This window comes from Melitaea cinxia, chromosome 6 (assembly GCF_905220565.1).
Source record: "Melitaea cinxia chromosome 6, ilMelCinx1.1, whole genome shotgun sequence".
Taxonomy (NCBI): domain Eukaryota; kingdom Metazoa; phylum Arthropoda; class Insecta; order Lepidoptera; family Nymphalidae; genus Melitaea; species Melitaea cinxia.
Genome location: NC_059399.1, coordinates 13,615,892 through 13,641,262, shown reverse-complemented (window position 1 = coordinate 13,641,262; position 25,371 = coordinate 13,615,892). Strand labels below are relative to the sequence as shown.

General features: G+C 34.7%; 3 protein-coding genes across 3 annotated transcripts; 1 reads left to right on the top strand and 2 right to left on the bottom strand.

Moving 5' to 3' along the window:
- Positions 1-2,680: 2,680 nt before the first annotated feature.
- LOC123654666 (aspartate--tRNA ligase, mitochondrial) lies at positions 2,681-4,684 on the top strand. The gene has a single exon (XM_045590557.1). It carries the CDS (start codon positions 2,752-2,754, stop codon positions 4,621-4,623), a length of 1,872 nt encoding a protein of 623 aa, XP_045446513.1. The 5' UTR covers positions 2,681-2,751; the 3' UTR covers positions 4,624-4,684.
- A 2,310-nt stretch (positions 4,685-6,994) lies between these two features.
- LOC123654404 (nidogen-like) lies at positions 6,995-11,561 on the bottom strand. The gene is made up of 4 exons (XM_045590313.1): positions 11,459-11,561; positions 9,523-9,696; positions 8,388-8,585; positions 6,995-7,142 (listed from the first exon to the last, which is right to left on the bottom strand). Exons 1-4 carry the CDS (start codon positions 11,511-11,513, stop codon positions 7,120-7,122), a joined length of 450 nt encoding a protein of 149 aa, XP_045446269.1. The 5' UTR covers positions 11,514-11,561; the 3' UTR covers positions 6,995-7,119.
- Positions 11,562-12,916: 1,355 nt separating this feature from the next.
- Positions 12,917-19,784, bottom strand: LOC123654403 (inducible metalloproteinase inhibitor protein-like). Its single transcript, XM_045590312.1, has 4 exons — positions 19,653-19,784; positions 15,827-16,021; positions 13,675-13,872; positions 12,917-13,147 (listed from the first exon to the last, which is right to left on the bottom strand). Exons 1-4 carry the CDS (start codon positions 19,714-19,716, stop codon positions 13,137-13,139), a joined length of 468 nt encoding a protein of 155 aa, XP_045446268.1. The 5' UTR covers positions 19,717-19,784; the 3' UTR covers positions 12,917-13,136.
- Between the last annotated feature and the right edge of the window lie 5,587 nt (positions 19,785-25,371).

Genomic DNA, 25,371 nt, shown 5'->3' with positions numbered 1-25,371 from the left:
TTAACATACAGAGCCGAGACGTGGACACTGACGAAGAGACTGGTCCACAAGTTTAAAGTCGCTCAACGTGCAATGGAATGGGCTATGCTTGGGATTTCTCTCAAAGATAGAATTAGAAATGAGATTATCCGCGAGAGAACGAAAGTAACCGACATAGCCCACAGAATTAGCAAGTTGAAGTGACAGTAAAGCTGGTCATCTGTGTCACAGTACCGATTGCTGTTGGAGCAGGCGGATTCTGAAGTAAAGACCGTGTCTTGGCGAACGCAGTGTGTCCTCCGGCCCGTTGGACCGAGGATCTAAGTAAGATTACCAGTTTGGGCTGGATGAGGATTGCGGAAAACCAGGACAACTTTTTAATTGTACGTCGATCGGAAGTGAATTTCGATTATGATGCGATCGGAATACAATTAATTAGTTGGCGAAGATGTGCGGGCTACTATATGTCACTATACCTATTAGTATACTCTGCGATTTAGTCGGCCAACTTACAATTGTATGTCTGCGGGAGCACTTACTCGTGTGCCATACGGCTGCTCCGCCAGGTCCTCTCCCCACCTCCGCATTAGTGCTTCTTGCCCCATCCGGCGCACCCATAGGATCCCGTCCAACGTGGGGTTCCTCCTACCTGAGACCTATGAGTAGGTCTCGGAAAGGACCTCTGCCACGAGCTTCCATGGGGGTCGCCGGCTAGAGTAGTAGCTGAAGCCCACGATGCCGTACGGTACCCCCGGATCACCCTCACCGCGATGATCCTCTGCGCAGATCGCAGTGAGACCTTATTTCTTGCAGTGAGACGATCCGCCCAAACCGGCGCACCGTACGTCGCCATACTCGGGCAGAGTCCGGAATATAGCTGCCTTTAGGCGGCGCTGGGTCCTCCGAGGTTCGGGAGGAGTCTGCCCAGTACACTCGCCACCTTCACGACCTTCGGTCCCACCATAGCGAAGTGTAGGCCGAAGGTCCACCCTCCGTCAAGGATGAACTTCAGATATTTGATTTGGGGACTCATCCTGACCCTCCCCTCTCCAATCTGCTGGATAGCCCCCGGTCCCGTGAAAGAGGAGGGTTTCGGTCTTGTCGAGCCCCAAACTCTTTATGCGACTGATCACGAGGTCGAGTCCGACCTCGGCCAGACTCGCCGCCTCCTTGTAGTCTCGTTCCCGGGAGTAAACGAGGGTGTCATTTCCGTAGCAGATGACACCCATCCCGGCGAGGGACGGCCTCGCAGGACCTAGTCGTACCCGATGTCTCACAGTATCGGGCCCAGCACCGATTCCTGTGGGACACCGCAGCCGACCTGCCGCCATTCCATGGACCCCAACCGATTTTCGAGGCCTACTTTGCGATCGGAGAGTTACGCCTCCAACAGGACTTCTAGGGCCACCAGGTCACGGATCGGGGAGAAGTAGACTCCAACGAAAGCTACCTCTCCCCGAACCGCCAATACGTACCCGCGGCCCCTCGCCTTGACGACGAGGGGAGGAGGTAACAGATACAATAATATAAATAATTGAGAGCCTCCTAAAGTAAAAATTTAGTGAAATAATTTCGAACGTTAAGCGGTGCCAAGTATACTGACAGCTATTCCCCATTAAATGGCGTTTCCGAGCTCTGAACTAAAAATTTACTATCTCTGTTATTTGATGAAGATTTAGAGTCATTAAATTAAATCTTTTACAACTTTATGCGCTATTAATTTTTATATTAATGCTAATTTTTATTTTTATGGGTAATAAAAATAAAATCTTATATTTGAGTACCTACTTACCTATACTTTTCTTTAAAAATTCCAAACTAATTTGCGTAATGGCTAGATACTCCCCGAAACTTAAACTAATCATCGAAATCGATTTCCATATTATTTTATTTTCATTATATTATCGTTATCGCGTTCTATTTTATTTTTAATAAAATATCGATAGTGAAAGGCACGCACCGCACACCTAACGTTAAAACGGTAAAAGAGTGTCATAATAGAAAAATATAATTTTGTAAAGTATTTGTTAACTTCATTAAATAAATAATTAAAAAAGCAGATAATTGTATCATCTACATACTAATACGTGAAGCAAAAACTTATCCCGCAATTGGTCGGCTTTTTAAGTTCCAAGGTGGTAGTGGAACTGCTATCCCTTACTCGCCTCTTACGACACCCACGGGAAGAGAGGGGGTGGATATTCATTGCTGCCGTAACCATATAGCAACGTAACCATGCGAAATATTTACTCACAACCCCCACAGCTTCATGTTTTCACCATGCTGCCATATTTCGAGCACACAGCTGACACCTAACAGTGCTCAAATATGCGTTCCACTTATAAAATTCACCTACAACGCCCGCGGCGTTTTTACGTCAATGGAACGGTAATTTCATTTCAGCGGTCGTGGTCAATGGTGTTTCGAGCCTTTAGTCACTAGTCAGTGAGTCACACAATATCATTGGGTGCGTTCTACTAAAGTTTAGTGGAACGCGCTCAATGATATTGTCACTGTTCACTAATGACAACGTCAAATGTCAATGCTGAAAAGTATTTTTACTGGTGCTCTGATTGCACTTGTGAAGAAAAATAATATTTAATTTCCAAATACTGAATCGAATATTGTAGCTGTTGAATAAAAAACAAAGCATTGTGGAGAACGATTTTAAATAATTTATATTTCAGCTTAAAAACTATATTTTGTAACAATATAATGTATTTTTATATATGAGTTTTTCATATCAAAAATTGAAAAAAAGTTATTTTTGAAATGTGGAAAAGAAATTTTGTGCATATACTTCAATTATTAGAATCAAAACACTATAGATATCTATCATGTGCACGTTTACAAACGAAAAATTGTTATTCAGCAAAAACAAACTTAAAATCAAGTCACCAACATGTGTTAACTGCAAGAAAACATGAAACAAAAAATAAAATAATTGAAAATCTTAATATATCTGACATAAATACGTTTAGTTATAGAACCCACACTTGTGGAGAACTAAGATCGGATCAAGTGGGACAGAAAGTAACTCTATGTGGATGGGTAGAGTCTGTGCGTTTATCAAAATTTTTGTTAATAAGAGATTCATATGGACTCACACAATGTCTTATAAATAATTCTGATATTAGTTTCAGTGACATACCTTTAGAAACTATAGTTATGATAAATGGTACAGTAGCAATAAGACCGAAGGATATGTATAACTCTGAAATGGCTACTGGTGAGATAGAGGTTATTGTTGACAAAATAGAAATTTTAAATAATGTTGAAAAGTTACCATTTAATCTAAGAAATTATCAAAAACCAAAGGAGCAATTGAGACTTCAGTATCGCTATATAGATTTAAGATTTCCAGAGATGCAAAATAATTTAAGGCAACGATCAATACTATTGCATAATATGAGAAAATTTCTCATTGAAAAACATAACTTTGTTGAGGTAGAGACACCGACTTTGTTTTGCCGAACACCGGGAGGAGCTAGAGAATTTATTGTTCCCACACATCATCCTGGCTTGTTTTATTCATTAGTGCAGAGTCCGCAACAATTTAAACAAATGCTAATGGTTGGTGGCATTGATAGATATTTTCAAGTCGCTCGATGTTATAGAGATGAAGCTACAAGACCAGACAGGCAGCCAGAGTTTACCCAACTAGATATTGAACTTTCATTCACCAATTTAGATGGCATTGTTGATATGATTGAACAACTTCTTAAAGAATCTTTCCCAAGAGACTTACCACAATTGCCATTTAAAAGAATGACATACAGAGATGCTTTAGAAAACTATGGAACAGATAAACCTAATCTAACATATGAAGTGAAGTTAAAAAATGTAACCAGTTTATTTGCGGCACAACATAATGAACCAAACTTTAGTGCATTCATATTACCATATTCTAGGAAATTAGGAAAACTTTCTTCAAAATATAAGGAAAAAATAAATGATTTAAGAAAGAAGTATAATGTAAATATAATCCTTAATGAGAATATTTCTAAAGTTATCGGTGATGATATTCATAGTCAAATAAAATGTATAAATGGGGATGAAAATGATAGTATATTGGCTATGGGTGACCGTTTAAATGTTTGTTTATGTTTAGGTGATATTCGAGAACTACTTGCACCTTTATTGAAGTCTAAAAACATATTGAAGTGTAGAAACAGTGTTGAACCATTATGGGTAGTAGATTTTCCTTTATTTGTGAAAGGAGAAAATGGCTTAGAGACATGCCATCATCCATTCACAGCCCCACATCCTGAAGATTTACATTTATTAGATAGTGACCCACTGAGAGTGAGATCACTTGCTTATGACATAGTTCTTAACGGCAATGAAGTAGGCGGAGGGTCTGTTAGAATACATAATGCTGAGTTACAAGAGAAAATACTTCAAATGTTAAATATAGAAACAAGTAATTTACACCATTTCATAAATGCTTTAAAAAGTGGGTGCCCTCCTCATGCTGGAATAGCTTTAGGCATAGACAGATTAATCGCCATTGCCTGTAATGCAGAGTCTATTCGTGATGTCATAGCATTTCCAAAAACTCATGAAGGTAAAGATCCCTTATCAGGGGCACCAAATGAAGTGAATGATGAAGATAAAAAGTATTATCATATAAAAAGTATTTAGTACTATTTTTATATTGAGTTGGAAGTATATAATTAAAAAATTTATTACAGTTGTGTTATAATTTTTTTATTAAAAATGTTTTTTATCTACTAAATAATTTTATTCAATTACATAATATTTTCGCAGTTTAATGAGAATGGTAATAATTACCTACCCTAATGTATTAAAACTGACTATAAAAATCTTTTAATTAACATTCAACATATCTAGTTACGGGATGTTAATAATAAATTTAATTGATAAGATATGTACTTGAATTGTTAAATAATGTTAAATCTTATATATAAAATTGTGTCAGAGAGAGAGAGACAAACTTCTTAGCATTCCATGGATTCACCGTGCGGGTGCCGCGTCCATCGTGTGGTAGAAGGAGAAACTCGGAACAGTTCCCAGGACTTGCGACCTAGGTGTAGGAGGCCCCCTTTGAGATGCACATCAACGCTCACCTTCACTACTCGAGTTACCCGCCCTGCCTAGCCAAATTTGATAGGAAGCTGTTAGCACAGCCTTAGACACTCGTTCTAAAATAGACTGCAGTTCTCGAAAGGCCAAGGTCTTTCAGAAAATTATAGAGATTTTGCTGGTATACCTCTCGCTCCTACTTCTATCGCGTATAAATTAACCACATAACCATTTTTGTTAAGCTCGTTTCGTCGTAATATTTATTTAATTTTATTGTGTAGTCTTTAGGGATGTTGGTTTCCTACAGTACAGTGAGCTCTACAAGTAATAAATGATTAATGCGTCTAGAAAAGAGGAATATGTCAGGTGTGGGTGGCTTCTTCTACTGAAACTATCAAACTACTGAACTTCGAAACTACTAAACCAATTTTTATCAAATTTTGTAAGCATCTGTAATTCGGTCCACCTTGGGAGATAGGGTAGTTTTTACCTCAATTATGGATCTCAATATTTGTTATTGTATTGAATATTTGTAAGAATGTGGCAACATTAATATTTTAGTTATAATAGTTTTTGTGGTTGGTAATTTAATTTTATGTATGGCAACTCACTCTGTGTACGCCGGTCAAGGCGATTATCCATTTTTTGTATAGCGCAAAAAATAAAAATTAAAAAAAACAACGCAATTAATCCAACATTATAACCTTTTATTTCACTCCATCCGCTGCTAATATACCTGAAAATATTGCAAAATTAAATGTTTATTAAACGACTTTAGTGTATATTTATCAGTTAGTTTTATAAAATCCTAATAAATGGCGGTTTGGCATCTAAGTTGCACAGATATCCAGTAGATGGCGCCGTATTTCTATTTCTAGGTTATAGATGGCGCGTTTGAATATAGAATTTACTTAATTATGTTTTAATAAATTATAATTAGGTAACTGAGCAACAGCCACGCCTTGCTGTGTCGCTGGCGCAATAGCCAGTCCTATGGAATAAATCGCATAGATCTCATAACTGGGTATGAGAATTTGATCTGCATTTGTCCAGGTTTTTATGAAGTTTATGAGATTTTTTCCATAGGGAGGGAGTTAGGTACCTCTGCACTAATCTGACATCATATGTTCTTAACTTCTTAATGGTATTGTCATGCCTATTTTATCACATTGCTTTTAATATTTATCAAATACAACGAAGAAATTTAATTGTAAATATTTATTAAAATGACGTTTTTGTGCATCGGTATTTTTATTAAATGTACCTGTAGGTAGTGCATTACATTTTACTAACCGACTTCAAAAAAAAAGGAAGAGGTTCTCAATTCGATTGCATTTTTTTAATGTATGTTACCTAAGAACTTTTGACTGGGTACACTGATTTAGATGTTTTTTTTTTAAATCGAAAATTGGGACGTGTCATCTGGTCCCATTTAAATTTAATTGAGATCTGACTAGTACTTTTCGAGTTATATCCAATAATGCGTATACGTGACTATTTTGTCGTCGTCCTACGTTGAAATACTTGTCGATTTAATTGAAGTCGGGTTTTTTCACGTTTGCTAGCAAATACAGTAATTACCTATTTTATGTCGTAAACACGATTTTGTCATTAAATATATGTTTATACCGTAGGTATGTAAATACAATCCAACATCAAACTTCGTGTCAGGGCGTTTATCTAGGTCCAGGCTAATCTTCGAAAGTAATGGACTGAATATAATAAAATTTTACACAGACATGTAATTCTCCAACCTAAAAAATAGGCTATATTGTATTTCGATGTTATATGATTATTAGGTATATTCATGAAAGAAATAATGCGGTACAAAGTTCGCCAGGTATTAGAAAAATACTTATTTGTATTTAATTTTTGATTTCTTGGCTGGCTTTATATCCCGCATAGGCATCAAATTATCTCTTCCATATTAAATACTTAGGTGTTTTACAAAATAAATAAGACACTATGATTACAATATTCAAAATTTATTTATGTATTAGACACAAACTTTGGCTATATATAAATATATTATGACAGTGAATAAGTATTTCATTTCAATGCCAATTACGATCCAAATACATAATTATACATATTTTAGCATCTTGACTGGGATCCAGCTGAAAAGAAACAAAATATTAATATAGATTTAAGCTAATATTTTAGAGATATTACGTGATTGTTTTTTTATTATTGTATTATATTGTCCTTGAAAGGCTTATTGTTATGAGAAATATAAGTGTTTATATAAATATTAATATGGTTAAGTACCTGTGTCTAATATGTAACAAGATTCTCAATTTACTTTCTCTGTTAAAAATAGTGTTAGTAGGCTGTTTTTTTTCTTTCGATAGGATAGGGGAGGGTAGGTAGTAGACGAAGTGACATCGTGGGACAAGAGGGGGGGGGGGGTTGCAAATTTTTGTAACATCAAATTTCAAAATATAATAAGTAGGGTGCACCCCTACTGACTGTAAATATTACAGTATGATATGTATTTGAGCTACATACCTATTAACAATTAAATTAAAATACTTATTAAAGTTTGAATTGTTTTGTTGGAAAATAACCCCGCTGTACTGTTAAGAGGCGACCTTTTATTTTGATTAAATAAATACATATAAGCATAAATGTAACGCTGTCTGTACTTGGAAGATATATGAGAAAAAATATTATTATATTAACGCAAATAGCAACCAAAACAATCATTGTTAGAATTTTTGTCTGTTTGTTTAAATTTTGTATGCACTCTAATTTCAGAATAATACTTACATTATATTAATTTACAATACTTAGATATCGTAACTTAACTTATATTAAGTTAATATATGTAAGTATTAAGATACTTACATATATTAACTTAACATTTTGTGTTTATTTCATTTCAATCGGTTCATACTTAAGTAAAAAAGTTGTGCCAATTTAAAGAATCACGTTTAACATCTAAACTCGGACGAAGTCACAGGCACAACTAGAGTTTCATAAGCTTTTATACGTATGATTCATTGATGTTGATTTTATTAAAAAATTATTTTAATGGAAATAAAAATAACGTCGAATCTGATGTGTTTTTAAAATGTATGACGTCACACTAGGTCTTTGTGACCAGCTGTGACAAGGACGGGGGAGGGGTAAAAAACTCGGGAAATTCGTATGACGGAATTTATGGATAATGGATGGCTTCTAAGATAGCTAAGCAATTAATTGACTGATTTATCATTTATCAATCTAAAATCACCTACGAAAGTAGGAAGATACGCCATACTTTTATAAAAATAAATAATTAAATAACGTTTAAAGTACCTTCCTTATTATAGGTGATTGGCTTATTGTTATTACAGATTACTTAATTGATATCTACTTACGGCATTCGTCGTAGGGAACGCACACATCACCGTTTCTCCAATAAAAGTCGATACAACGGCATGCTGGTTCACATATTACTGTTACCCCTATTCTACCCACGAATCTGCATCGTTTACCAGTTGGCGAGGCGTTTTCACAACTCTCTGAACACACTGGACAGGAATCGTAGATTTCGTTGTCGCCGCAAGGAATAGGTGCTGATGGTTTGCAAAAAAAAATATTTACAACAAATAAATAATAATTTATAAAAAGTATACACTTCGAACTATTGTCTTATTTACGATCTATGTTTTAGAATAATTTAGAATAACAATTGATTAACAATCAGTATGTTACCTATAAAACAGGCATTAAGGTGCCTTTCTTGGGAGCAGGCGACCTTATGTATGTAGGGGAAAGGTGGGTAGCCCCGGCCGGTGGGTACCCCTCGGTCATGTCTAATTGTAAGATAAAAGCACCTATGTATTTACAATCAGTGTTTTCGCGTGTTTATCTTCTTTTGTATCATACCAGAAATGTGCAACTAGTAGAACTTGGTTGGTCTTTTTGTGCAGTCGTAAAAGCGTACATACTGAATTGTGTGAATAACGATCGCACCACGCTCAATGTAAAAAAGAGTAAGTATGATTTCAAAATACGTAAGTAAATATCCACATTACCGGACCAACTTTAAGCTCTATCATTATACCTTATGTATTTATTCCGTTTAAAAAATTAAGATTTATTTTAGTATTAAAGTTATAATTTTGCTCAAAGTCGAATTGGGTAGCTCCGGCAACACCTTAGCGGGTAGCTCCGGCAACACCTTGGCGGGTAGCTCCGGCATACATTCTAATTTGTATTGCATATGTGACGTTTGTGTTGCAAAATGATTTTAGAGAAACCGAAATCAAACCTATCTTTGAAATTATTTTTATTCAAGTTTCTGACAATTTATCATGCTATTTGTACCATATAATATTAAAGTATATTATCTTAGAGATAACTTTTGTGTAGTTTACATTTTTCTTCTCCCTTTATTCGGGACATAATTTTACAAATAGAAAACTGGCCGGCGGTACCCCCCTTTTCCTTATGAATATTTATTTATTCGTTAACGTTTTGCGAAATGTCTTTTAAAATATTTATACTTACGACAACTTCTAGTAGGTATACATGTATTATTAGCAGCTCTTCGGTACATGAGGCCGCATTTGCAGACAGAAGTACTGGTGTCATAGTTGGCGTCGCTTTTTACCCCTAAGCAGTAGTCTGACTTGCAATCTGTACTATTCCTTTCGACTTCATTGGGACCGCATATAGTATTAGCTGATGACATTTAGTACAGAGATAGAGTAACAAACAAATAAATTACTTTAATTAAAACATTAAAGGTGCTATGATTTTAAATAGGATTTTTTTGCAGCGATTATTATTATAAATAAAACCAAAATTATTCGCTATACCTTGTACTCTATTTACTTGTCAGGGAAATTTTAAAGGAAGTTAGGAAGTTTAGGGTATTTTTAAAGAACTTTCCACCACTGAACGGGTCACGTAATACCTATGGGTACGTTCCATAATACTATTTAGGAGCGATGTACCTATATTGTACGGAGCCGGCACTTCTGCTAAGTGAGATGATGTGGCATCGATGTATGTTTGATGTTTGGCCTGAGGCTCATATTTCAAGCTGTCACAGACATATACCGAGATTTATTTATTTAACATTAACAGAAAAGAATGAATTTTCACAAAAATATTAAGTATAAGTGTACCCTTAATTACACACAATTCGCAAAAAGAAAACAGACGCACAATATACAAATAAAGTTATCTATATACCTATAACAAGTTCATATTAAAATAAATAACCGAAAAAATTTTTTACTAGGTATATAAATCATAAAATTATAACACAATTAAATTTAACATTAAAATTTATCACAAAATATTGAAAAATTTATAAGGAATTCCAAGGACACTAATTAATAATCACAATATCACTTTACAAAGCAACATTCTATCATACACATAATAGAAAATAACAATAAAAATCATCATCATACTTAAACATATATCACTCATATATAAATGAACAACAATACAAACATCATAATCAAGAAACATTATAATTATAAAAATTTAACAAATTGTACTTAAATTTAAAAAGATTGTCTGAAAAAATATCGATATCTGCTTTTATGTTTTTATGTTGATCATTAGGAGTTGTAATTCAACATTAACCTATTAATCGGAGAATAGCGGCCCTGATGTGATCGTGTAGGTTTTTCCACGAAAGGTGTAAAAGCTGACGGTTTTATAGTTCTCGTTTGGGCGCGAATATTTAATTAAGCCAGTAAGTTGGGACAATCAATGCCGTCATTCATTAATTTGTGCAAGAATGTAAGATCAAAAAGTCGTCTCCGACTCGAAAGTGACTGGAGTTGAAAGTACTCAAGCCTATCTTCACATATTTACCGTAATAAAACTATTATTAAAGTACCTAATTCATAAATAAATACCTTTAAACTTATTCTATTTTATCAAAAACGTGTAAAGCGTATTGTTTTCTAATGTTTACGCGAATTTTACTCATTTAATAAAACACTTTTTTCATGGATTTTATCGCAACCATGGTCACGGGAGGACTCCTCCTCAGTCCTCCCGTGACCATGGTTGCTGTAAAGTATCCGAAACGTCGGGAATCAAAAGTTAACAATAAATCGCGATAAAATCCGAAAAAAGTGTTTTATTAAATGTGTAAAGCGTAGTAATTTATATAAAAAAAAAAAAAAATTACAAAAATCTTAATTTAAGCATTACGTACCTCAAAATATATCACATATATTTGTGTTTTAAACGTAATAATTTGCATGCATCATATTAATACCATTATATATGCCATATAATATTAATAAAATATTTTAATTGTTTCAGATTATTTATTCTAAAATTTAGAAATATATAAAAAAGTCATAATTAGTGCCTTTTTTATTATATACATATACGAAAGAAACTAGAAATATATACATAGCTTGTTACAATATATTGAAAGCATTTAATAAATATTTACTATAAATAAATGTACCTGTAGCGTTACTTATGAGGAAAACAGATGCCAAAATAAAGATTAAACACGACATCTTGACTCACCACAATGCTTGGTAATGATATTTAGTTTTATTTTAATATTGTTACAAGCATTATTCTTTATTCGTCAAGAAGCCGTTCTAGTGTATCAGTGTAAAAAAATTATTGATGACGGCGGTTGTAAGTTTGATTTCCAATCGAAGTGAATTTTTGCATGAATATAGGTGTTTTTGCTCTGTTTATCCTTGTGGATTTTCTTACTGTGCCTTACGAATGTTTCTAAAAACGATGGTTATTCTTGGAGCATTGTAACAGTTTCAAAATCTTTCTCATCAATAAGTTTGTTTTATGGTATGCACAAGTTATTAAGCTTAAATATGTATTACTGCATCTCACTTTTAAAATACCAGATCGGCTTGGATTTACAGGAACGAAGCAAACAAAATATCCACTAAATAAAAGTGGTAATAAACACGAAACCTCTTTCCAACTTCGAATAAAACCTCTGACGCTGCTCTACTGTAGTTTAGTAGATAATTTAATTACAAGGAACAACGTCGTCAGTCAGTCGTCTTCTTTTGATAACGATATCAGTGCAGGAAATAAGGGGAGGGACATAGAAGTAATATATATATATATATATATATATATATATATATATATATATATATATATATATATATCTGCTCCTAGCAGAAATCGAACCTCCGAGCGTCGACATTAAGACACTTCACTAGCGTAGTTGATTACGTACACATACATATATTGAAATAACATCGCAGTGTTTACGCAGATTGGAATTGTAATATTTAATAAATAAAGTTTAATTAGGTACTATTTAAAAAGGCACCTGTGTAACCAAACACGGAATACAATATTTCCTTTGGTAGTTGTGCTAAGCTATTGGATACAATTTCTTAATTCATTATTTGTTTTTTTCCACACGAACTGTTTTAGCAATAGAAAGCAATTGGTTGATATAACACTACGTTTTTTCCCTTCAGGGGAAGTATTTTTCCACGAACACACAAAGTTATGAAAGAACTCAGAACACACCTTCATCACAGATTTTAACTGTCTTGTCCTTTCCCTAGGCTACTTAATGAATTTGTAAGATAAAACCAGTGTCTTAGCTTGTAGGAAGGACTTAAATCTCGTCTTGTTACAATCAAATTTATTATTTCATTCGACAGTTTTAGCGGAACGAAATGAGTACAAAGAGACATAAAAATGATAAAAAATTACATTTCGTCTACAATATCGTTTATATTACACCCTCAGAACATTAAAAACATCCAAAATATTATCTTTAAATTTTAAAATAAGCAATGTTCACTTTTATTATTAGTATAAACATCGATCAAACGTAGACAAAATTTAAATTCACGCAATTTACGCAATTCTCAAGACTATTTAAAACCTTTTCCCTTTTAAGAGCATAAATAAAAATGCCTTATATAGATACTAAAAAGTATAATCACACATAATTACATACACAAATTATAACAAAACTATTGATAACATTGTTTTTAATCTAGATAATATTTATGAGTAAAGTGGATGAGTACATGTCTATAATGTATACTTGTAGTAATTGTATATTTTGATTTATTTAATTAATATTTGGAATCCTATTTTTTAGTTTGCAGCGACAGCAATTCAAGTTGGAACCTTTCCTAAGAGTCGGCTGTAAAGAAATACAACATGGAATTAATGAATTAAATACAAATAAATCACTGAATGTGTTGTTGTGTCACAAATCTCGAGACATTAGAACAGTTCCTGATCCTTTCGACTATTTATTTGTAAGTTTTCTGATACTTTGTAGAAGGTTGCGACAGAATGAATGTATAAGAAAACTAGCTGACCCCGCAAACGTTGTTTTGCCATATATATGTTAAAACCCCCTTAATTCCCTCTGCCCTAATAACTTATGGGTATGACATTTAGATGTTAGCCGATTCTCAGACCTACCCGATATGCACACAAAATTTCATAAAAATTGGTCCACCCTTTTCGGAGGAGTAATTAATGTAACTAACATTGTAACACGAGAATTTTAGAAGCAAATAATGTAACGTAACGATGACATATGAGTGAAACACTTTTTTACACGAATATAACATATTGTGGTATATAATAAAATATATTGTGGTCAAATGCCTGCCTATTTGACATTAAAAAAAAAAGAAAAAAAATAACAAAATCACTTACGGCATTCTTTATATGGCACGCAAATTCCATCATTCCTCCAGTGATGTTTAATGCAACGGCATGTAGGGCTGCACGCCACAACTATTAGCAAAAAGTAGGGGCATTCGCCACTGAGAGATGCGTCACGACAGTTATCAGAAGGACAGTAAGACGGACACGGGTTGAATTCTTCGTTTATGCCGGAACATTCGAATGGGGCTGGAATAATTTACGTCATATTGTTAAAACCACATTTGATGAACTAGAACACACATTAATTAATAAAACCCATGGGTTTAAATAGTTTTTACCTACTCATTGATTAAGGAAAAACTTTGAATACGGCTACATTAGACAATTTATACTCAATAGTCACTAAGTCGATGAAAAAAAAAAACGATTTTATTTAACATCGACAGATAATAAACATGAGAACATTATCAATAAAATTATAAAATAGCTATAACTTAAATAATTTGTTTTTTTTTTTTTTTTTTTTTTCTTAATATAAACAATAAGTAAATATAAAAATCTTAGCTTTTTGGATTGGAGAAATTTAAAGACAACAAATAAATTATGAAATTTAATATATATGACAATACATATCTACATACTTAATACGTCATTTTTAAAAGGTGTATTGTAGTTAGTGTATTGTTGCGGTTGTTATCATTATAGTAGAAGATCCGAACCTAAGTCGATCTTCACCGAACTGATAAAATAGAATTTATTTATTTATTTATTTAGTAAGAACCACCAACAGAATTACATGTTAAAAAAAATTACAATCAGTTATGTGCCAAGGTATTAAATATATACATATAATTCCTCTTTAAGGTAGTTACAGCATGCGCTTTAGACAATTAAGCCGTGTGAATAATGAAAATAATGAAATAATAATGAAAAATACTTTGTAATAAATTTAGTATATTAGATAATATGTATTAAACATGGGTTGTCTAAAAAAACTAATATGCTAAAGCTAATATACTAAATTTATTAAAAAGTATGTTTCGTTCTATTATCAGCCCATTAACTGTCGTTGTTCGTGGTAAGGATATTTCATGCCAATTTGCATGGTAGCGGCGAATACAATAATATAATATAATATACTACATGGAGAAAGTCGCCTAGTACCAGTAGTTCTCACTACTATTACAGGCTGCGTCAATCAATAAATTAACAGTTCTGCGATATACATAAAAAGGAAGTTAAATTGATATAAAGGTTATGTTTCATATCAAATTAACTTCTATTTATTTCCTTAACACTGTAAATTAAATCTTTATTTTATACGTGATTGTACTTCTTTTTATTTGTTCGTATTCGACGTATTCTTAAACGTGTCAAATTGTATAATTATATTTCTAGTTTTATTATAGGGATAATACATAATAATCAATACATATAATAAAAATGTAACGGGTCGCTGTCTGTATATTTATGATATACGAGAAAAAATATTATTGGGACCTTTTTCAACGCAGATAGCACCCAAAACAATGATTGTCAGAATTTTTGTCTGTTTGTTTGTGCGTTTGTGCACGCTAATCTCAGAAACGGCTTATCCGATTAGATGTGGTTTTCACTTATATATTGTGGCAAGCTTAGCTTAATATTTAGTGTTTGTTTTATGTCAATCGGTTCATAAATAAAACGTTATGCCAATTTAAAGACACGTTGAACATAATTATAAAGTCACTATTTCACGCGGACGAAGTCGCGTGCACAGCCAGTATTGAATATGTTTAAGTCATGCTAATAAGTATATTCAGTATTTTTGAACACATACCTCCTTATTTATATAATTATACATAGGTAATATATAAATGTACTAGCTGCCCCGACAGACTTATTTCTGACAAAAGTTAATAGTAAAAAAAAATATTTTTTTTAAAAACCTTCCGTGGGCCAAAAATAAATTACCCGAATTGGTCGAGCCATTCTCGAGTTATGCGCTTAGCAACATTCATTTTTATTTATATAGATTAAATAACTAAGAATCTAAGCTGTTTGCTCCCTTTCCCTAGTTGTGTCATGTTAAAAATTTTTCCTCTATAGATAGCGGTTGTCTGTAAGAGATCACCGTTAGTGATGATACCGCTTTTTTAATATTCTAATATTATTATTTTCTTTAATGGTATTCGTGTGAAATAAAATATTAAATACTCACGACATTCTCTTGTTGGTATACACGTGCCGTTATCAGCTCTGCGATAGTTGAAGCCACACTTGCAAGCTGGTGGTGGGCAGATTTTGGATTTGGGGCATGGTGTTCTGTCATGGTACTGGTCCTTGGGACAATAGTTATAGGCGCAGTCTGAAGGGCAATCGTCAACTACCTCGTTGGGACCACATGACAGTTCCCCTTAAAACAAAATAATAAAGTGTGATGAAGTAATATTATTAAAAAAAATGTTTTCTTGAAATAATTATTTTTTGAGTTTATTCCCTAAGAAACCCTTGATTTGTATTCCTGTACTTAATACTGAGAACAACTTTGACTTTTAGATTGTAGCACACACAAATATTTTAATATAATTCTTTTCTTATTGTAAGTTTTAAAATATAGAACTTCGAATGTAAATATGCCAAGACAAACCCAATAAGGGTTTAATGGCATTGTTACTGTTGAAATAAAAATATGTATGTATATATAAATAAATAAATAAAATAAAAACGATATGAAGCCTGAGGGTATGAAAAAAAGTATGTATGTGTGCAAGTCACACTCGGCAGAAGTGAAACTTATAATAATTGTGTTTGTTCGCAAACGAAATAAATAAGAACTTTAATTATGGACCAGTAATACTTATGACGTAGGTACAGACAAAAAAAAGTCAAGTAAATACGCATTATTAGAGACAACTCAAAATTACGTGTCAGATTTCGATAAAATTTAAATGGGACCACACGACAAGCACCACCTTTCAATAAAAAAAAGCATCATCGAAATCGGTCCACCCAGTGAGAAGCTATAAGGTCCTTTTGAAGTCAGTTAAAAGTAGCCTACAAGATTTTTTTCACCAAGAATAGAAAATAATGTATTATGTATGTGTTTGTTTCTTCTTCGTGACGCATTTTCGTTTAATCGAGTTTCATATCACAACAATTCTAAAGAAGTTTCAACAACTGATGCTGAGCCTCAGTCACTGACGCTTAGTGATGTGAGAGTGTCGGCACATCACTAGTCACTTTCATACCTCGGGCCTTATGTCCTTTTTTTGCCGTGGAGCATCGGCAGAATAGAATAGTGCCCCTTTAAGTACCAGGTGTCGTAAGAGGCGACTAAGCTACTCGGAGCGGATCCTCGTAAGATACGAGTCAGGTTCTGCAACCGAACCAGCTCCACACGTGGCAACTTGTCGTTCCTGTGGGTTCCACTGGCAAGGTCGAGAGGCAAGGTGTAGGCCGTGGAAAAACCTGCACTTCCTAAATTAAAAACCAGGCAAACCAGTTTACATATGTGGAGAGGACACTCCGCCATCGCAATCTCAAGAGCGGTGAAACTAACACGGATTTAAACTAACACTGCTTAAAACATCTGCAATAGATGTAAAGGCCATCGATAGATATACATGTCCTTTTACAATGAGTAAAATCCAAATAAAAAACATACAAAATGATTTTGATTTTAAAACTTTTACAATTCGAGTCCATCAAAATGTCGCCTCTACTTTTAGGACTGCAATTTTGCAAATAAAACAAAGAAATTTACCTATTGGTCTTTAAGGAGAAACAATAAAAATAAAAGCGGATTAAGTACCTATCTCCCTCCATTTTCCCACTTTCCTCCTTTTTCCTTTTCCCAAATTTATCGGTCTGACTCGGTGTAACTAACAAAAACACGTTACACAAATGACTAGTATATTTTCAATCATTTCCGGAACAAATATGTTTAATAAAATGAGTTTTGTAAAAACCCGCATATCAAAATCGGGGAAATACCCGACCGAGCTAATATAATAATCTGATTACCTAACTTATCTTTCGAGCAAATAAGACATAATTTAAATGTAATATTATCGAAATTGTTACTTGACCTTTACGAAAATCGATAGGTTAAAAAACAAGTAATAAAAGCTCATAAAAGTATTCCGATGACATGTCTTCTCACCCGGCAGCGTCGACCGTGCCCACGAAACCACCTGTGCCGCTATATGCTGCCATATATTTTCCTGACATATTACGCTACACGTTTCTGTCTGTAATATCCCACTGCTGTGCATAGGCCTCTTTCCTCATGTAGGAGAAGGATCAGAGCTTAATCCACCACACTGCTACGATGCGGGTTCGCGGATATATTCCCTACTATGAGTAACGATCTCTATCAGGTGTACATGATAACAACTAGGATTGACGGCTAAATGTGCTCTCCAAGGCACGATGGGGAGACCCGGACTGCAAGACAACCAGACCACGGCAAACATCTGTATGGCTAATACAAATGTTTGTCATGTGCGGGGATCGAATCCGCAACCGTCAGCGCAACAGTCAAAACCAACCAGTGCTGTGACCGTTGCGCCAACGCGTCGTCCATTTTAACAAATGGGTTAAAAGAGGGCACGAAATGTAACCGTCTAACGATGAACGAACCCCTCATTAACCATTTTGGAGTCATAGTGATAGCGGCACGGCTTTCGGGAGCAAACAAAGTTGTCCCCCAGTGCAACCCATATTCCATATCAACCAGTTATTTACATAGACAGGAAAAATCTTTTCGAAATGAGGTTATGAAGACCTTATCTGAAAACCAACCTCTCACATGAGTTAACCTGCACATACCGGAGGCCCATGAATGTTATTACTCCTCCAGTCCTACCATCCACTCCCTCAGAATGAATGAATACCCTGGTGCAGCAATACCAAAAGTTCAGCAGGATACCCTATACTTGGTCTATACGCAGGAAGAGAAAAAAATCCTGATATACCAGGAATACGGCACCGGCGAAGGATCGCGCGTCATGGCCATTCATAAAGCAAAAGGTAAAACCACAGGTGTGTCTACTACACTGACGAAGGTGACGACGCAATCGGCAGGTTCATTAGCTGAGCGGTGGGTGTCTCGACGAAGACCATCTTGGAGCACAACCTAAAAAGAACCATCTACAAGCGCGATGGGTCGCTAGCAAAGGCTTTGCTCAAGATGTTAAGGGCAGGCGTGGGATCCAGGACTATAAAATAGTGACACCAGTGAAGTGTGTGATGACAAAGAAAGTACAAAAACCTGTAGGTAAGGGACAAGTATATATGTAAAAATTGATAAATAATTATATAAATGCATATGTGTAATGTAATGTATGTGTGAATGTATGAATGTGAGTGTATGTAAGTATACATAAAAAAAAACTCCGTCAGCGTCAGACCATCTCCTAGCTTTAGGTTCTATGCAGTCATAGGACTGTCAATTTGGACAGCATGTTCAACAAAAATCATGGGCATTTAAAGATTTTAAATAAATAATTCAAAATCAAAAACATGTAGGTTATCAATAGTTTTTGTTAATTTTCGTGTAGTATATTTTAACATTACAATTCCGTGCATGTAATTCAATTAGCGTCTATAAAGTTTTATTACGAAATAAAATTACGCGTAGTCACGAACGCTCTGCGGGTATTTTTATTTGTACCGAATCAATGCAAAAATAAAATAATAGTCTAGCAATTTTATGTAGTGTAATAGTGTTAGATAAAAAAAATACTTCCTAAGTTCAAATAGGAAATCTTAACATCATTAATTTAAAACTTCCATTTAATGTAATAGCTGTAGATATAATTATTATTAGATGTGATTTCATATAGATATTTAGACTTTTATTGTAATAATATAACATTTTAAATATATATTTTTTGCGTCTTTAGTCATTATTATTAATCATAGAATTAACTATTAATAAAACAAAAATTAAAGAAAAAAGCACGCACATCCTGATATACAAGTTTAAAAAAATACTACTAAAGTTATGGCGTATTTTGTAACAAATATTACCTATCACTTACCTGAGGACAAACTGCCACTAACTATAACTGATAATACTACGCTAACGATCTTCAAACACGACATCTCGACAACAAATAAATCAAAGTTGTTGTTTGAGGCTGTGTAAATCAAATTAATATATTATTTGAGATCAAATCTATATGTACTTGTTTCTACAAAAACATAATAGATTTAAAGCGCCATCTATACATTGCATTAAGAAATATATTCTTAAATCAGCTTATCTACGTACACCTTGTCGTAGTTCTAAATATTAACGGTAGACGTCGGAAGCATGAGAAAAGAAAACATACAGAATCTAAAGTAGAAGAAATTACCCATTTGTTAAATGGATAAAAATTATTTTATATTTACTTGAGTTTAGTAAAAATAAATTTCGAACGGTTCGGCTGAAAAATTTCTGGCCAGGCTATGATTTATTTAAAATTGGAAAAATTCTTTTTGTTTAACATTGCACCGATGAGTTAGCGTTTTAGTTCTTCGTTTATCTGTACTCGTAAAAGCAAAACCTTTGTACCCCTTTTCATGAAAACTGCGCGGACAGAGGGGTATGAACTTTCGCATACATATCTTCATATGTATAAATTACGCTTCACGTTGTTTGTGGACTTCACGATGGACTCCTAAACTACTTAACCGATTTTAATCTAACTGGCACACCGCGTGCTGTTTCATCCAACTTGAAAGGTAGGCTATATTTTATTGTGATATATATAAGTACTTACAATGGGAAGTGAAGTGGGCGGACTTATGGCTATTTAGCCATTTCTTCCAGACAACCCAATTAAAGGAAGAATAAATTGAATAAAATCTCGAGACAGGGTATATATAGGTGGTGCAGTTATATGATAAACTTACATGCTAATACATACACACTAATACTTAGGTATACAGAATACACATATAAATGCATACATACATACACACATAAATACATATATACATACATAATACATAACCTTATTATAAACTAATAAATAAATAAAATACATATTAAACTCTGAGTGAAAAACATATTAGAACAAAACTTGTTTTATATCCGTCTCCAGTTTAAGATAGTGACTTTTTACAAACTTCTTAAATGAATGATGACTCACCCTCTTTTATATATAGCGGCAGACTATTCCATAGACTTATAGCTTCAACAGTAAAGAAATGACTGAAAATTTTACTTTTGTGCATCGGCATCTTCAGTACATGACTTCGCAATGTCCTTGATACTGAAGCATCCCTAAGAAAATCAAATTTTTCTTTTAAGTAAGACGGAGCCTTAGGATCAAATAACACACAGTACAGTAGAGAAATTTAGGTTTAATCTTAAAGATATCCTCACCTTAAAGTCTATCATGAAGAGCTTTACACCAAGCGAAGGTAAAATATGCCTATAAAGGTTTCAAAGGCTCATTTCCTATTTCAGTTGATGTAGAGAGGAAAATGAGATATACGGTATAATCAGTTTTGCCTATAAATTGCTTCATAACCTATCGAACGTAAATTTCTTCTAGGTTTTTACTTCGAATAAATAGAAATTTTTACGTGATAGGTAATTTTAAAATGAAGGTATAGAATATTTAAGTGTAAAATCTATGAAAGTTATAACAGTATATAAGTATACCTTTTTTAGCCTACCAAGTAAACATACCTTTTTATTTTTTTAATCATATTTTTAATAAAGACTTTAATGTAAATAGATGTTAGTTTTTTTCCTTTTAATTATACGATAAAGTTTATGTTATTTAACTTAGTTTTTGATCAAAAATATTTAGAACACAAATTATCAGAACAGAATGGTTTTCAAATAACATAAAATTACTGTTTATTATAATATAAGGACCTGGGTGACCGAGCTTAGCTCGGTATTTTTAGTAAATCGTGTTTTTAAAATCATATTTAAATACGAATTACATATTGATAAAATATGAATAATATTTTTCGATTTTATTTTTTTTTTGAAAAAAAAGAAAAAAAAAAAACGATAATCGATCTGGAAAACTTGAGGATTCGAACCATGATCTTTTCGGCCGAGCGCGATCGGGCGATTTCCCCTGAGCTATTACAACTTTATTGACAGATGCGAAATTTACCTTCTTATTCTAACGATATTGTAGCCATTTTTTTATTGCCTTAAAACCAGTGGCGTAGCGTAGTGGGGGCGGGGGGGGCGGCCCGCCCCGGGCGGCACTTTTTAGGGGGCGGCAAAATTGAACAACACTTAAATAATAAAAAAAAATTAGTAAATACTAGCGGCCCGGTACGTGCTTCGCTACGTATAAAGTGAATAATAAAAAAAAAATTACATCAAATTCATTTATTTATTCAAAAAAAAAAAAAAAAAGTGCTAGGCTATTTTAAAACTTAATCCAAAACATTTGGATAAACAGTATTTTTTGTTTTTTCATTTTGAGAAGCAATAGTCGAAGACTTTTTCGTAGTCCACAAATGCCATACACAGCGGCTGATTATATTCTTGTCTTTTGTATAATCTATCGAACAGTATGGATGTGGTCTACAGTGCGGTAGTCATTTCGAAACCTCGCTGCTCCGGTAGTTGGAATTCGTCGAGTCTTCTGGCGAGACGATTCGTAACAACACTCGAAAACAGCTTATAGATATGGCTCAGAAGTGAGATCGATGTGTAATTCTTTGACAGAGACTTATCGACTCTCTTAAAGAACAACACCAAACACACTACTGGACCACACCTCCGGCGTGGTACCTCGGTGGGTGATGGCGTGAAAGACTCTCGCCAAGACTTTTAGGGCAGGTCGCCCTGCGGCTTTAAGTAGCTCAGTCGTAACTACGAGTAAGTCATCCCTATTCTGCTCAATCAGAGTAGCAATCTCTCTCGTATTTGAGCAGTGGAGGTCTCGGCGTACAAGTTTTCGTATCTTCTTGGAAAAAGCCCTCTGTTCTGGCGAAGCTGCTTGAGCAGTGAGCAACTCGCGCCTCCGCCACATTAGATCCAAGGCTTCGGAAGGTTGGAAAAATTCTTTTTGTTTAACATTGCACCGATGAGTTAGCGTTTTAGTTCTTCGTTTATCTGTACGATGTATCGATCGAGAGTTGGACTGCTTTGTTGACTTCGTCGGCGGAAAGTGCCTACGACCTAGTGTACACACCGTCTTCACCATGTTGTCGGTCATCTCTTCCACGTTGCCAGTAGTTTCCGAATCGAAACGGTTTTGGAGTTCCCATTGAAACTGCTCGGAGCCACATAGTAATTGGGGCAGCGTACGTCGGAGTGTAGATTTCACTAAGCGGGCCTGCTCTTTTCGGAGGTGCTCCGCAATAGCCGGTGGTTACTGCCAGTGTTAAACCAATTAACCAAGGAGACATCTCTGAATATATGCCTTTTATCCGCTATGATGAATCTAGCTCGTTCCTCGTCATAGTGTTGGGGCTTTGCCATGTACACCGCCTTTGGGGCTTCTTCTCAAAAAAATGAATTCATCAAGAAGAGCCCCTCTGACTCATAGTAGTTGATGAGCATCTGCCCCTTGCGATTCCTGCGCCCTTACCCGCGTGGTCCGATCCTCGATTCGTCGCGGTCTTGTATTCCCACTTTAGCGTTGAAGGCTCCCATAACAACGTTGTAGAAGGCCGAAGTAGTCCCATGCATGGCCCTAGTAATATCGTCATACAAGGCTTCGACTTCATTGTCAGATTGTGCTGAGGTCGGCGCATAGAGATGTATCACTTCTAGGGAGTACCTGTCAGTAAGTTTAAGTACAAGGTACGCTTACCCGGGTCGACACATTGCTGACTTCCACAACGTTGTTAGTGAGAGTCTTGTGGACCAGAAAATCGACGCCACCTTGGGAAAGCCCATCACATTCACGGAAGCAGAACAAGTCCCCTGAGTCCAGGATCATCGTGTCTTCGCCCTCTCTTCAAACTTCAGACAACCCCAGTATGCTTCACTTAAGTTTAAGTTTAAGACGCGGTTTTACTTCCAGTTCGGAAAGGTTGTGGTCCAGCCGTAACATGCCTCCATTATACGTAACCGGTACGTAGTACCTGTAGTTTTGAGTGGCAGCCTCCCGTATCCCGGTGATCCTCAGCATCCTCCACCCCACCGTTACCGCGGCCGCTGCTGTAGCCGGGAATAGTGGGGCTACCGAGAACTGAGGGCCTAAAATTCTACCGCGAACTCATGAGGGTTTTTGCCCATAGTCACTACGCTGGGCAGGCGGGTTGGTGACCGCAGGGCTAGCTTTGTCGCACCGGAGACGCTGCTGCTCGTCTTCGGTTGTGTATTTAAAAAGCTAGCTGTAGGATGGCTATACCGCCATCGGTCGGCTTTGCTAGTTCCACAGTGGTATTGGAACTTTGCTATTTCATATTATTAACTAGCTGACCCGGCAAACGTTGTTTTACCAATAAACTATCTACTATAATATAAGTGTGCGGGGATTTACTTATTTATTTATTTATTTAAGCATACTAACAATATACATATTTTTACATTGTTATAATAAGCACATTAGGTATACAGTAAGGTCCTTAATACATATATCAATAACTAGCATGCATAACATTCAATTTTTTTTTCAGCTTGCATAACACAAAATAAAACTAGTAATTACTTAAAAAAAAGGATTACAAGTAGAATATAAAAAAGGTTTACAAAAGAGAATATTAAAAAAGAAAAAAAAAAAAAACTATACTACTTATAAACGAAAACGTTGTAGACAATGAAAGTATGCTTTATTTAGTGCACAGAAAAATCAAAATAATACGTATAACAGTCACTATTACGATCGGTACACAAATAAAACCAAAAAAAAAACAATGGCCGAAAACAGTATAGTGAGTAAGACAGGAGACCGGCTTTATTCTCATCCCTACTCCGTGATGTTTGCTGGATAAGAGGTGACAACGTAATGTAGACATCTAGCGGGGATAACTGATCGATTGATAGCTATCGACCGGCGAAGGCAGGAGATCAAATTGAATTGAGAAAAAAAATCACAATTAAAGGAAATTATTAAAAATAATAAAAAATAAAAATTGCGATGGAAAAATAGGGCTTGATCGTAGAAAGGTTGAAAATTAAGAGTAATATAATTTTTTTTTATTCTAAGTCATGACAAAATAAATATAAAAATCCTGCCAAAAAAATTAAAGTTTATAATTAACAAATAAAATATAGGGGTTGATCGTAGAAGGTTGAAAATTTAGGGTTGTATGTATTTTTTAATGTTGTATCATAAAAAATAAAAATATAAATAATTTATCTAAAAATAAAATAAAATAAAAAATTAGGGGTGGACTACCCCTAACATTTAGGGGGATGAAAAATAGATGTTGTTCGATTCTCAGACCTACCCAATATGCACACAAAATTTCATGAGAATCGGTCTAGCCGTTTCGGAGGAGTTTAACTACAAACACCGCGACACGAGAATTTTATATATTAGATTAATTTATTTATTTTACATTAACACTTACGACACTTTTTATTTACATTAACTCTTACGACACCCACGGGATGAAATGGGGTGGCTAAATTATATATGTCGTAGCCACTCAGCTAAGTAAGTTTTAGTATACTTTAAATTGAAATACCTAAACCTACCTACGGGGGCGGCAAAATTTTCTTCCGCCCCGGGCGGCCGACAACCACGCTACGCCACTGCTTAAAACAGGGATAAAACGACATTTTCTAAAAATGAATCCTAGCTAGGTTTATTTATCTCCCCCGTAATCCCCTGCATA

Bases quoted from the DNA above. Each gene is read 5' to 3' on its own strand.
- LOC123654404 (XM_045590313.1), bottom strand. From the start codon at position 11,513: ATGTCGTGTTTAATCTTTATTTTGGCATCTGTTTTCCTCATAAGTAAC. The intron at 8,586-9,522 runs GTAAGTATAAAT...GCAAACCATCAG, and splicing joins TATACCTACTAGAAGTTGTC to CACCTATTCCTTGCGGCGAC. The intron at 7,143-8,387 runs GTAAGTAGATAT...GTTTCTTTTCAG, and splicing joins CGTTCCCTACGACGAATGCC to CTGGATCCCAGTCAAGATGC.
- LOC123654403 (XM_045590312.1), bottom strand. From the start codon at position 19,716: ATGTCGTGTTTGAAGATCGTTAGCGTAGTATTATCAGTTATAGTTAGT. The intron at 16,022-19,652 runs GTAAGTGATAGG...TTTTGTTTTAAG, and splicing joins TAGTGGCAGTTTGTCCTCAG to GGGAACTGTCATGTGGTCCC. The intron at 13,873-15,826 runs GTGAGTATTTAA...AAATTATTCCAG, and splicing joins TATACCAACAAGAGAATGTC to CCCCATTCGAATGTTCCGGC.
- LOC123654666 (XM_045590557.1), top strand. From the start codon at position 2,752: ATGTGGAAAAGAAATTTTGTGCATATACTTCAATTATTAGAATCAAAA.